General features: G+C 33.9%; 1 protein-coding gene across 1 annotated transcript; it reads right to left on the reverse strand.

The window, feature by feature from the left end:
* Positions 1-441: 441 nt before the first annotated feature.
* Positions 442-11,612, reverse strand: LOC146941779 (Small GTP-binding protein). Its single transcript, XM_085755624.1, has 21 exons — positions 11,171-11,612; positions 10,785-10,871; positions 9,699-9,755; positions 9,532-9,597; positions 9,062-9,124; positions 8,643-8,687; positions 8,425-8,525; positions 7,798-7,894; positions 7,515-7,586; positions 5,876-6,030; positions 5,702-5,759; positions 5,203-5,283; positions 4,963-5,049; positions 4,749-4,820; positions 4,483-4,617; positions 4,295-4,368; positions 3,569-3,656; positions 1,718-1,795; positions 1,439-1,514; positions 1,013-1,053; positions 442-838 (listed from the first exon to the last, which is right to left on the reverse strand). The coding sequence occupies exons 1-21, from the start codon at positions 11,579-11,581 to the stop codon at positions 743-745; spliced, it is 2,040 nt and encodes a 679-aa protein (XP_085611750.1). The 5' UTR covers positions 11,582-11,612; the 3' UTR covers positions 442-742.
* Between the last annotated feature and the right edge of the window lie 1,559 nt (positions 11,613-13,171).

Below are 13,171 nucleotides of genomic sequence, written 5' to 3' on the forward strand. Positions count from 1 at the left end.
TGTGGATTGTTTAGACAAAAGTACTAGATGAAATATATTGGTCGGAGCATTGTACGGAGTATAATCTTTTTAAATTAAATAAATCAAACTTCAAAGCTTTTATTTTGAGTGAAGATAAATGACAATTCTACATTTTTATAAAGTGAGAAAATGTTGCATGAAAGATTGAAAATTTTGGATCAAATAATTTTATTTATAATTTTTAAAACTACTAATTTTCTTTTTTAAAGAATGTAAAACTGTTACCCGTTGGACCCACTAAGATTACAAAAAAAAAATATTATATAATATTTTATTTTATTTTTATGATTTTAGTTTTCATGCCAGTTGTGACATAAAAAACCGAATCGGCTTAAACATTTATGCGGGTTGTGTGTATATATAACGAGTTAACACTTACATGGCCAAATATTTCAACCTTTTGAGGTCAAAGAAAGATAATGAGGAAATAATCCACCAAAATGTTGTATATCCGCTAATAATCATTGATTACATTTGGATCATATTACAACAAAAGAATACATCAAATTTTCCCGATATATTTACAATTGAGCAGTGCTATATAGCACGACTCGTTTTGCCCACGAAGTAGGAAATCAGCGGACGCAATAAAATATATGGGCTAGAGAAAAATAAATGTGATACTATAAGGGATTCATCTGAGGTATATATCATTCGTTTATATTCGTGTTTGTTGATCAGATTGCTTCCAAACAATGCTGCAACTTACATGCAAACATGATCAGAGTACCTCCTTTTCAAGTTTCAGAACTGCCATAAAGGCTTCTTGAGGCACATCAACTTTACCAATTGATTTCATTCTCTTCTTTCCTTCAGCCTGGTTGGAGAAAGACGTTAGTCCTATTCCGGTCAATCTAAGGTAAAGCTCAGAATGAATACATGAATTTCGCATCAGCAATTTAATTTCATATTTCCACCGATTGCTGGTGAAACAAAATTAATTTTCTATTCTGTCAAAAATACTACTGAAGAGAAAATTAAAATATGGTACCTGTTTCTTAAGCAGTTTCTTTTTTCTCGTAATGTCCCCACCTAGAAGAATATCATCAAAACCAAAACAATTGGAAACAAGCAACCCAGGCAATCAGAAATAAGGCAAGCATAATGAATATAAGTTAAAAGGATCAAATGTACTACAAAATAAATTACTGCCCATATTTATTTACAGATACATCTGTCCCTTCATATAAGTACTTTTTTAGAAAGAAAAAAAATTGTCTGTAAATATAAGCGTGTCTTCAAATTACTACATGCATTTATTATTCTTTTCTAAATAGTAAATATATACATGGGAGGAAGAAATTTTCTTTTCTAAATAGATAAATAAATCATAGTGACAGGATTTTTTTAAAAATAAGTTGGAAATAACCACGGTTAAAATTATTTAAGATCCCTCCAGGTTTGCAACTTGTCTTACCGTAGCATTTGGCTAATACATCTTTCCTTATTGCAGATAAAGATTCACTAGCAATCACTTTAGCTCCTATGCATGCCTAGAACAGAGATACCAATGATATGTTATTGTGGTTAGTTTCATGACTTTAAAATTAAATTAAACAACTCTTCATAACTGAATCAGAGAGGGAGAAAGAGAAAGTAAACAGCGAACTGAAAGTTAAGCACATATAAAGCAGGAAAACCATAGAACAACTTTTTTTTAAGTATGAATTAATATCCTAGGAATATTCGATCTTACTTGAATTGGTATTTTAAACATTTGCCGTGGTATGAGCTCCTTCAACTTTAGAGTCAAAGCCCTTCCCACAGAATACGCCTGAAAATACAAGTCATATGTTGATTTTCTGACAATTTTTTGATATAAAATAAAAAGCATAATCATGAAAATGGGGACAAATTTAACTATAAAGGTACAGCCCATATTACATGAAGCATTGCTCATGCAAAACAAGACAATTTGTGAAACACACTTTCCTAAGAGATGACAGCCAACTGAAGATAAACCTCCTCCTAGTCTGTCTTCTTATAACTGTAACTGTAACTATAACAATTCTTTTTTCACATCTCGATTCTCTTTTATTATTGACTCAATGAATAAGATACTAATTACAGGTCTGATCAACTGTTCTGATTACTAAAGGTAGAAATTTATCTTCCATTTCTCTTCAACCCAAATGCTCGCAAAAATATCATTTGGTAGAATTAAATAATTCGAGTAGGACAAAACTTACAAACTGTTCTGTACATGCTTGTACTGTTGCCTATTAAATACAACATCTGGATTAAATCTTCAACATCACAATTCACAAGTAACACCTAACTTACTATGTTAGTCTCCGTTAAAACTCATCTCAGATCCATATACACTCTATGAGGAGCATGATTACTTTGATACCTATTCATGGGTGGAGCAATAGGAATTAACGACCTCTTGAACGGAGCAACAACATCAACACTTTTATTCTGATGGGTGTGCAAATCCAATGGTTGAACAAAAAGTGGTGGTGGATGCTCCCATCAGGACAAATTACAATAGGAATTGACAAAAACTTTTTTCTTGAAAACTCGGTATCTGGCCTAAGGACCAACTAATCCGGGGGGACCAGTCCCACCATCCACTAGCAAAGCTCTCTATGGATTGGCCCAACACAAGAATTGTTGGCACCTGAGGGATTCAAACCTAAGACCTAGAGAGGAGCAGACTCCTAGGTCCAACCCTTCACCACTAGGCCAACCCCAGAGGGTTATTGACTATAACTTTAAAAAAAAAAAGGGCAACCCGGTGCACTAAAGCTCCCACATACGCAGGGTCTGGGAAGGGGTCCCACCATTTGGTGTATTGTACGCAGCCTTACCCTGTTTTTTACACAAGAGGCTGTTTCCAGGACTTGAACCCGTGACCTTCCAGTCACATGAAAACAACTTTACCAGTTGCGCCAAGGTTACCCCTCTATAACTTTTAAATAAAAGAAATATTGGAGCTGCAATCTTTAACAAGGGTTATTTATTTAATTTTAACAATACAAAGACTCAAAGGAATATATATGGAGAGGAGAAACAGTGCATTGCCAAAAAAATGACAAGTGGAAGCGAATTCAGAAACAAATAGAGGAAGGAGGAGTGCAGTGCAGTTGGATGGGAAAAAAAATGTTAGGGGAGATTAAACGGTTGGGTTACCATTTATTGAGTGGTTGTTTAATGTGGAAAATTTTAATGCAGGTGCTATATTTTACTGGAAACCAGCAAGAACGGTATAAATGGAGTTGTTTATAAGTTTTTTCCCTTCAAGTTTACTTCATATAATTACTTGTAATGTTGTAATATTTTCTAATGCTGGAATATTTTTTCAAAAAATAGTTGTTCAGAGTTAAAGAATGCTTTTTTCCAGAATTTTCTTTCAGATAAAAAAAGAACCGATTGAATGAATACATTCAATTCTGGTTTTCCAACCTGGTATGGTACATTAGTATATCTCACAAATATGCTGTCAAGTTTTATTTATATTGTAATAGGCAATTTCCCGAGGGGCAATTTTTTATTTTTTTTACAATCCATATATAAACTAAAGAAAAGAGAACTACTAAGTTACCTTATCTCTGTGCACAATCGTAGCCAATGGCTCCACACATTCACCATTTATCTGTATGTCGAGTTTAGTTAAATCACTTTCTTTGTAACTGAAAATTAAATAGCAGAAAGTATTAGAACATTAGGAGGATTCTTAGCAAAAACGACCTTCTCACACTTATCATTATAATTTCATTTAACAGATAGACAAAGACAGCTTTAAAAATATAAATACAAGTATAATGCACTTTAAATTGGAAAAGGCATTCCTCTTCCATTCCAGTACAGAGTACAAGGTATATAAAAAGGTAACAGGGTGAACATAGTACAGGGTATCTGAAATAATTAGGAGGATTCAAAGCCAAAAACGGCCTTCTCACACTTAGCATTATAATTTCATTTAATGAGAGACAAAGATAGAATCCTCATTAAGTGTCATCATAAGTCTAGTTGCAGCTGTTGCCCATATATTCCTGTATTGAAACCAGCCCCTACTACCAACTTGAATCTTGGAACATTTTGGAATTGCTAGAGAGAAATTCTTAGCCCCAGTCCATTCCTACCTCTCATTTTCAAGATGTTTAATGCAGCACTAACTTAAAATTCCTAAACTATAGGTATTTCCTATTTAATTATTTATGAAAATTACTTTAATTACGTCTTGCAATCATGGATTTTACAATTTCCAACACTCAACAGCATGTATTCCAGCAAATCATCAATAAATCATGCTTTCAGATATACTTACCCAGTAACAGTATACTCCATACTAGCGTAACCCTTACTTCTTGACTTTAACTGGTCAAAGAAATCACCAACCATCTACAAGATTGATATTCAAGGAGATTCAGATACATGGAAGCCCAAACTAGTCAAACAGAGGCACATGATTTACAGCTGCAGGGTAAACCCACAAGAACCAATGCAATCAAATACCTCAGCTAGTGGTAATTCATAGGTGAGCGACGCCCTAATTTCACTCATAAATTTCATTTCTTTGAACTGCCCTCTTCTTTCTTGAGCCAGTTCCATAAGCGGGCCAATATAGTCCTTTGGCGTAAGCATCTCAATCTGTATGCATTAATTGCAAGTTAAGACCATATGTGTGGACACACACAATATTTATAAACTAATAGGTTTAACCTGAACTGCTTCAATTTTTCAAAAAGTGAACAATAAACACGACAAGTGCAAGTAATAACCTTAACAACTGGCTCCTCAATTGATCTTCTTTTACCAGGCTCAGGAAGTAAAGATGGATTTGAGCATTCAACCTTCAAGCATTATGTGATTTGGACAAAATGATGGTGTCAATATTACACAATTGAAAAATATAAAGGAGATTCAATTTTAATGAATCGTTTACAAAAAAAAAGTATTACATAGAAAGGGAGCTTAGGAATGAGAAGAAATTACAGTATCACCATTAGCACAGTTCACTCTGTATACAACACTTGGAGCAGTAGTTATCAGGCTCAAATTGTATTCTCTCTCAAGTCTCTCCTGTAATATAAAGTGCTTGAAAATATAAGACCAGGTTTCTGAAATTAATCAGAACTTTTAACCTTATCTCTAAGAACTAAGCAATATAAGAACATTCAAGCATTTCCTACTAAAGCCAAAGAGTAGATACTACATGTTTCAATAAAATCAAACCTGAACAATTTCCATGTGGAGAAGACCCAGAAAACCACATCTAAAGCCAAATCCCATAGCACTAGAGGTTTCAGGTTCAAACTGAAAACCGGAAAAGAAAATATACCAATGTCAGCTTCATGGCAAGAAAATTGGATATTTAGGGGGGGGTATTGAGATAGATAAATATACTATAAATCAAGAGAAACCACACATTCAGATCGTACATGTTATAATTAAAGTTAACTTTATGCCTAGCAGATTTGACATGAACATTTCTTTCATGAAAGAATCTTAAGTCAAAAGTGCAACAGAATAATTAACTTAATATCAAGCTAAACAACTTACAGAAAGGTGAACTGGTAGTTAAATTTATTCTAACTAAAATAATAATTTTAATGAAGTGCAAGCTACAACTGAAAGATGATAGCATATACATAAAAATGCAAATTATTTCCCCTTGCCAAATGCCTGAAACAAAAGATGCACTATTTTCCAGCATATAAGTATATAATGCCACCTTCAGTGCAGCATCATTGAGTTGAAGCTTCTCAAGTGCATCTCGTAGCTCGGGAAATCTGGTAACAGAACCAAAAAAAATTGATTAACTCCGGCAACAATAACGATTAACAATACAATACAATACAATTCTTTTGTTCAAGAAGGAAAAAAAATGCAAATAAGAAATCAATACTGGTCAGCATCAATAGGAAACAGGCCACAGAACACCATAGGAGTGGCTTCCTCATATCCAGGGAGTGAATTGTCTGCCTTTCTAAAATGGTGGGTGATCGTGTCACCCACTCTGGCATCAGCTACTGTTCTTATTGATGCAGATAGATAGCCCACCTATTCAAGCAGAACACGAGATATCAATGTTCAGAATGAATTAAAATTGCTTCTTTATCTTTCTTTACAAAATTAACAGCAAGAAAAGAACAAACTCAACATTGCATAAAATTGTCAAGCCAGAAAAACATGCATAGACAAACACAGACATGTTCAGGAGGAGAAACAATACATCAGTGGCATATATTATCTCATCATATTTGTTATGCCAACTTAAAAGTCGTTTATCTGTTATCTGCTTTCATGCTTCACATCGGACAATCAATGGAAATGAGATGGGGGGATAGGAGAAACGAAAGTACTAAACAACAACAGCCACTAGATTTTATTTTTCCACAAGGTGAGTGTCTTCGTGGATCAATTGATGCTATAAAGTCTTGTCATGTAATAGGTCCAAAGATAGACCATTTACTACTAAATATCTCTTAATATTTGGCCTATGGTTTTTCTTCATCTCAACTATTGTACTATCCTCCATTGATTAAACCTCCTCATTGTTACAACTATAGGTCTTCACACATGTACAAGCCACCTAAGACGAGGCTCTACAGCATTTTCTAGAATTGGTACTACTCACTTTTCTCTCTAATGATTGTATTTTTATTCTTGTCTTATCTTCTGTAACCACTCATCCATTGGTATCATTCCCATCTCTTCAATACTAATTTTACTTTCTTGTTGGCTTTTTACCACCTATTATTATTTTCCATACAACATTGCAGTTCTTATAATCGTGCAGCAAAATCTTCCTTTAAGCTTGAGTGGTACTTTTTTATCGCCTGCCTGAAACATTCTCCATTTCATTCACCTTGATTGTATCCTATGGTTGATTTCACCACTTTGTATGGTGGACCCAAGGCACGTAAAACATGAGAATAGTGGTACTATATGTTCTCCAGTTTTCATTTCTATGTCACAATTTTTGTATCCATTGCTAAACTTTCATTCTATACATTTCATTGTGCTTGTATTTGTGCAGAAATCATGTTTCCAATATTTGTCTCCATATCTTTGGTTTTTCATTTATTTCTTTTCCCAGGCTTTATATGATTTTTCATTTATTTCTCTAGAGAGACTCTTGACTTTTTATTTATTTCATAGACCTCATAATCTTGTCAAACATTTTTGTGAGCCATCTTATGTCTTTTGATCTAGGCTGTTTCATACTTCAATAGATATATTATTCGATTCAACTTCCTTAACATTAGTCATTTTCTTCAAACAAAAATTACCTTTATTTCTTGAATTCTTTGGTAGTAGGAGTAATATGGATTCTCGTCTCTAGCATTAAGGTTCTTTGAGTTCAATAATACTCATGATCTTCATTAAAAAGTTTATGAAAATAGCTCTTTCGTCTTTTATTGAGATCTTGTTCCATGACCAATACTTTTACCTCGTCATCTTTACAGAACCAAAAACAGTAGTACACATTGTAGGCAATATGAAATGTCCATCAATTCAATCATTTAGAAGAATTACTTTACCTCACCAGCAAACAACTCTTCAGCTTGAAGTTGATTGGGAGACAAAACTCCAATTTCATCGGCAAAATAATCCTGTAGTTTAATAAGAATATTAGGAGTCATCGCAGTAACAAAGTTTTCATCAATGATTAGACTACTTTTGAATTTATTTGCAGTTACGTTGAAGATTTAAAGAATGAAATTATGAACAGGCAACTTTTGTTGAAGGTCATCCCCAATTCCCCACCAAACTTAATCTTTGGTAGAAGAGGAAAGGGGGCATAAAATAAGAAATGTACTTTACCTTACCACTAGCCATAAAATAAACTCTGTCGCCTTTCTTTATAGTGCCATCTACAACTCGGAAGTATACAATAACACCTCTATATGGATCGTAGTAACTGCACTAAGATTCATAGAAACATTATATGAGAAACTGAAGGATAAATAACACATGTAAATAAATATCAGCTGAAACAAAATGTAATGAAGGTTTAGAATACCGCACAAACAAAAGGAATTTTAATATTGCATGCTTGTAAAATATTCAACCTCTATGTGCATGTGAGTGTGGGGTATAGAAGCTGTCTTCATAAACTGAAACAGAAGGTCCTTGAACTTAGATGAACTTATGAGGAACTAAACTTCAACGCAAAATAATCAACTAAACTAAAGTGTAGGACTATGGGTAGAACCTCAGACATGGAAATTAAATCATTGGACTTAAATAAGCCAACTAATTATCATCTGAAGTGTACATGTGATGTGGCAATTTTTAGATCAAGGAGCTTACCAAAATTCTTTCCTAGTATCGGTGTCATCCAAATCTTAAACAAGGGTCCGTGTAAATTCATAGTATACTGGCAACATGATGCTTCATTTCATCATTAAATCGGTTGGTTTAATAACATCTACAAAATCAAAAGAGTACCTATCAAATATTAAAGCCCTCAGTGGCTTCTTTGATGTATCAGCAGGTGGGGGAATTCTTGCAACAATTGCATTGAGAATGTCCATTATACCTATTCCTTCCTACAAAAGAAAGTAATTTCATTGTTTAGAAACAATAATTGTATATGTAGTATCATAATCTGAGTTACTTCAAGTGGTAAATAAGACAACAAAGAACATAGAAGAACAAAAACCGACCTTTGCAGAGCAGAGAATGGCGTTGCTACAGTCTAGACCTATAACCTACAAGAAATCGATTCAACTTAGAAACTATACAAATATATAAGCATGATTCGAGATTCATGAATTAAGAATAAAGTAATGGGCAATGCTCGTGCAAGAAAGTCCTGGTTAACAGGTTCTCAAATTTAAAATTGCCTGACGTGTAAACTCTAACCACTCCAATTACTATGAATTAATCTTGGAAGTAGGAACTGTGAGACTTTGAATGTTACACAAATAATTGGTATAAATTTTGTCCAGTCGAACAACAAATAAATCATTGCATCATAATATAACAAACTTAAACTGAGAAGAATTGTACAGTCTCTCTCTCCCTCCTTGAAACAGAAAGGTTAAGAGTATGATGACATCAAGGATCTAGTTTAAAAACAAACCTCTTCAATCTCCTTGAGAACCCGATCTGGTTCTGCACCCGGAAGATCTATTTTGTTCAAAACCTGTTACAGAATATCTGGCATTATTATTAAATATGTGCGCATGCCTATACACTTATAATATCTCAAAAGTTTATAATTTCCGAAAAAGTGAACGAAACATGGAGACAAAACCATCTGCAATTTGGAAAGGAAAAATCCATTGCCACAACTTTGTGGCAATAAAAGAATACAACTGTTTTGAGATGCTGCTCGACAGATGGTCTTACATATGAATTGCACATTACAGGATTTTTTCGTGGGCATGCATGACAGTGAGCAACTAGCCTTCGTAATTAAAAAAATACATTTTGAGTTTATGAATTCAAAATTCTAATTGATAAAGGATAATGGGTATCTCAGTGTATTAAAATAAAACAAAATTAAATAAAAGAAAAGTTAAGAGCATAATAATAAAACAGCATACTTACAGGGATAATTTCTAGGTTGTTATCCAAAGCTAAATAAACATTAGCTAGTGTTTGCGCTTCAACCCCCTGTTATTTGGAAATAATTTTTCATGAAAAAGCAAAAACCAGCTCACGGTGAGGATATCACCTAGAAAGGAAATATGAAAATTAAAATCATGGAGCCTCACCTGAGAAGCATCTACTACAAGGAGAGCACCCTCACACGCAGCGAGTGATCGAGAAACCTAGTCACAGATGAATAGTCAAAATCATACTATTACCTTGATAATGTTTTGATGGGCTATTAATACCGACCAAAATAACAAAAAAAAGTGTTCTTGGTGGAGGATGAGTTTGTATAATTAATCACATGTAATACATGAACGCAATCGAATGATTTGACACAGTGAAATGGCCGAATAGTAAGTTCGGAATGTAATTGATTCAATGCTTTTTTCAAAGCCGTTTTCAATAAAGGTAACGCCAAGGTTATTTAGATCACCGCAGCTCAGTGTTGTCAATTGCAGATCACGGAAAATAGCTTATTGTGGACACAATTGCAGTTTGTACAAATTCCGGTATGCAATAGCGCCGATTCCGCCATTTGACAACAGTGCCGCAGCTGCAGTTTAAAACCTTGTCAAAGAAAAAGTAGTTTTCCAAAATGGTTTCTCATAAGTGGCGATGGAGAACAAAAAATTCTGCTATGCAATAGCGCTATAGCACCGTTTCTGCTATTTGACAACACTGCCGCGGCTGCAATTTAAAACCTTGCTAGACACAATAGTTTTCCAGAATGGTTTCTCATAAGTCGAATTCCAGCCAAATTGTAACCTTTTCTCTTCTTTTAGTTCCAACACAACAATTTATTTTCAAAAACATGCTATTCACCTATAAATTCCTGAGTGACAGGATTTGGTCTAAACAATGTAAAATGTGATTCTTTTGAGCATTATCATTATAGTTCACGCTATTTGGCATTGCAGAAATCAGGCTCGGTTGGACGGTAAAAAAGCTAGCTTTCAAGCTGCCTTGATTAGAATAGTTGCTAATGTGTCTCTAACAGGTAATCATAAATCATCCACTACTTCATCTTCTATTCAAGGATTTCAAATTCTCAAGTCTTTCATGATCTAGGTCCGCTCTCCTAGGACTGCCAGAATCAAAGAGGTTTTTTGGTATCCACCAAAAGCTTATTGGACTAAATGTAATACAGATGGGGCGAAAATAGGCTCCAAAGAATATAAGAGTATGTAGTTACTACATTCACATACCTCGTAGGAGAAGTCGACATGTCCAGGAGTATCTATCAAATTTAAGCAATATGGTTCATTTTCAAACACATAACGCATTCGAGCTGCCTGTCATGATCAAAATCAAAATCAGATTAATACTTTCTCCACCATTGTATACAAATTTAAATTCTCAAAAACATTTGAAAATCATATTTTCCCAAACACAATGAAAAAAATCCATCTCTCTTAATAACATTTACTACACACTGCTAGGTTGTATATTTTGAGACACAAATTTGACATCAACTGAATGGTTAAAGGAGTTCATTAATCATTAATCATTCGTTTAACACAATTAACCACAATTTTCACGTGTATATATAACATAGTGATGAAGATAAGAAAAGGAAAACATGAATATGAACCTGAAGCTTAATAGTGATGCCTCGTTCTCTCTCTAAATCCATGTTATCAAGAAACTGTTCCTTCATTTCTCTCTGCGGCACAGTACCAGTAACCTGAAGCAACTTATCCGCTAACGTGGACTTCCCATGGTCAATATGAGCAATGATGGAGAAGTTTCGTATATTCGACACTGGAACCTTAGAGAGACGATCCTGGCCATCTTTAGCGGCGGAGTCGAAGTTAGAGACGGTGTCGTTGGTAGTAGCAACACGGCAGAAGACGGAGGAGTTGCGGCGGGGAAAGGTGAAGCGAGGTTTGGATGAGGAATTGAAGAATCTAGTGGCGGTTATTGGTGTTCGTTGAGAATGATGGAGTAACCGTTGAGTTTTAACGGATAAGAATAGAGACCCGCCACAAAGTTCCGTGGCCATTGAAATTGTGACTCTGCTACTCAACCAGAATACTACTGTATCTTCATTTCTGTTTTGTCATTGTGGCGCCATGGGACCCACTTTTACTTCATTTTGGATATTGGATTGGATTGGGTCTATCTATCAATTTCGTGCTTAATATTCACACTCCCTTTTTTTCTAAAATGTATCGAAGGAGTTCAGAAGATCATCCAGAGTGATCACACAATTGAGTTGGAGGTGGAGTTTAGTATGGGAATGGATAGTTTTTTCCCATGATGGGAAAGTTGCACTTTTAGCCATTGATTTAATAGTTTTATATTTGGATGGCCAGGATTAATTACCTGGTAATGGTTGATACTTTTTGTTGAGTATTGTGTGACCAATATGTGGACCCCACGAAAATCATTTAATAACCATTTATCATTTGTTTTATTTATTTATTTAATTTGTTTCTTATCTTGTTTTTTCTGAAAAACTGTTTTTTTTTTCTTAAGATTTGGCGCGCGTGAAAACACGCCATGGGTCTTCTTCACCCGTCTGGGTTGAAGTCGGGTTGAAACGACCCGTATGTTTGACCCGATACAATATGGCGATTTGCGTAGCAAAAATCGACGATTCCAAAGGGGTTTTGATCGCGAGACATAAACGAAAGGATTGCACATGACAATTTTTTCGGATTATCGACTTTATGACAGATTTAAGGACAATAAGTTTTTTGTCTCTATAAATATAACGAATTTTGATTTTGGTCTCTAAAAAATTAAATTGAATGTTTTTCATTCTCGCAAAAAAAATATTTTGTTTTTGGTTTTTAATAACCATTTTATTTTCATGTAAATGTTAAAATTATAACTTTTTTATGTTCAAATTGTATGCATGTTATGTCCTTTTATTTTGTTCAACATTTATATATTTATATTATGTTCAAAAAAAGGTCAAATCATGTTAAAATTGTATTCGTTAGGAACAAAACATAAAACAAAATTTTTTTAGAGACGAAAACCAAAATTTAATACATTTATAAAGACAAAAAACTTATTTAATCCAAAAAAATTGACAAAATTATCAGGTAAAATTTTAAATTAAGCAGTACGTTAATATAATAAGTCAAGCAGTTCGGTAATAAGCTCAAGGAGAATTGTTAGCAGTATATCTTATTTTTGTGTAGTCTTTTTTTATCCGTACCTAATTAATATTGATTTTAAGAATAATACAGGGGGAGTACGTAATTAGTTTTGAACAGACTATATTTTCTTTTTCTCTTTTTTGCAAAAAAAACCCACTATATTTTGTTAACTAATCACTCCTTATTATTGAAATTATTTGATTAAAAGAATAATAATGGGCTACGTAATTGATCTTGAATTTTTATTTTAGTTTTGTTAATAAATTATTGTTGGAATTATTTTTAATTATAGAGTAATAATGAGCAGGGTTAGTACCTACTAGTCACTAGTGTGTAGGCGTAGCTTTTCTTTGTTTGCATGTTCAGAAAATTGGTCAGGAAAAAGGCAGAAGGTATATTTTATTGTTTGCCTCAACCGGTGGTAACTGCCACGTGCCCTTTAAAATGTAACTTTCCCATCCTGGGAAACAAGTTTACTGTCC

The sequence above is a fragment of the Medicago sativa genome, chromosome 3 (assembly GCF_051527215.1).
Source record: "Medicago sativa cultivar Bolivia chromosome 3, Bolivia_mono, whole genome shotgun sequence".
Classification (NCBI taxonomy): domain Eukaryota; kingdom Viridiplantae; phylum Streptophyta; class Magnoliopsida; order Fabales; family Fabaceae; genus Medicago; species Medicago sativa.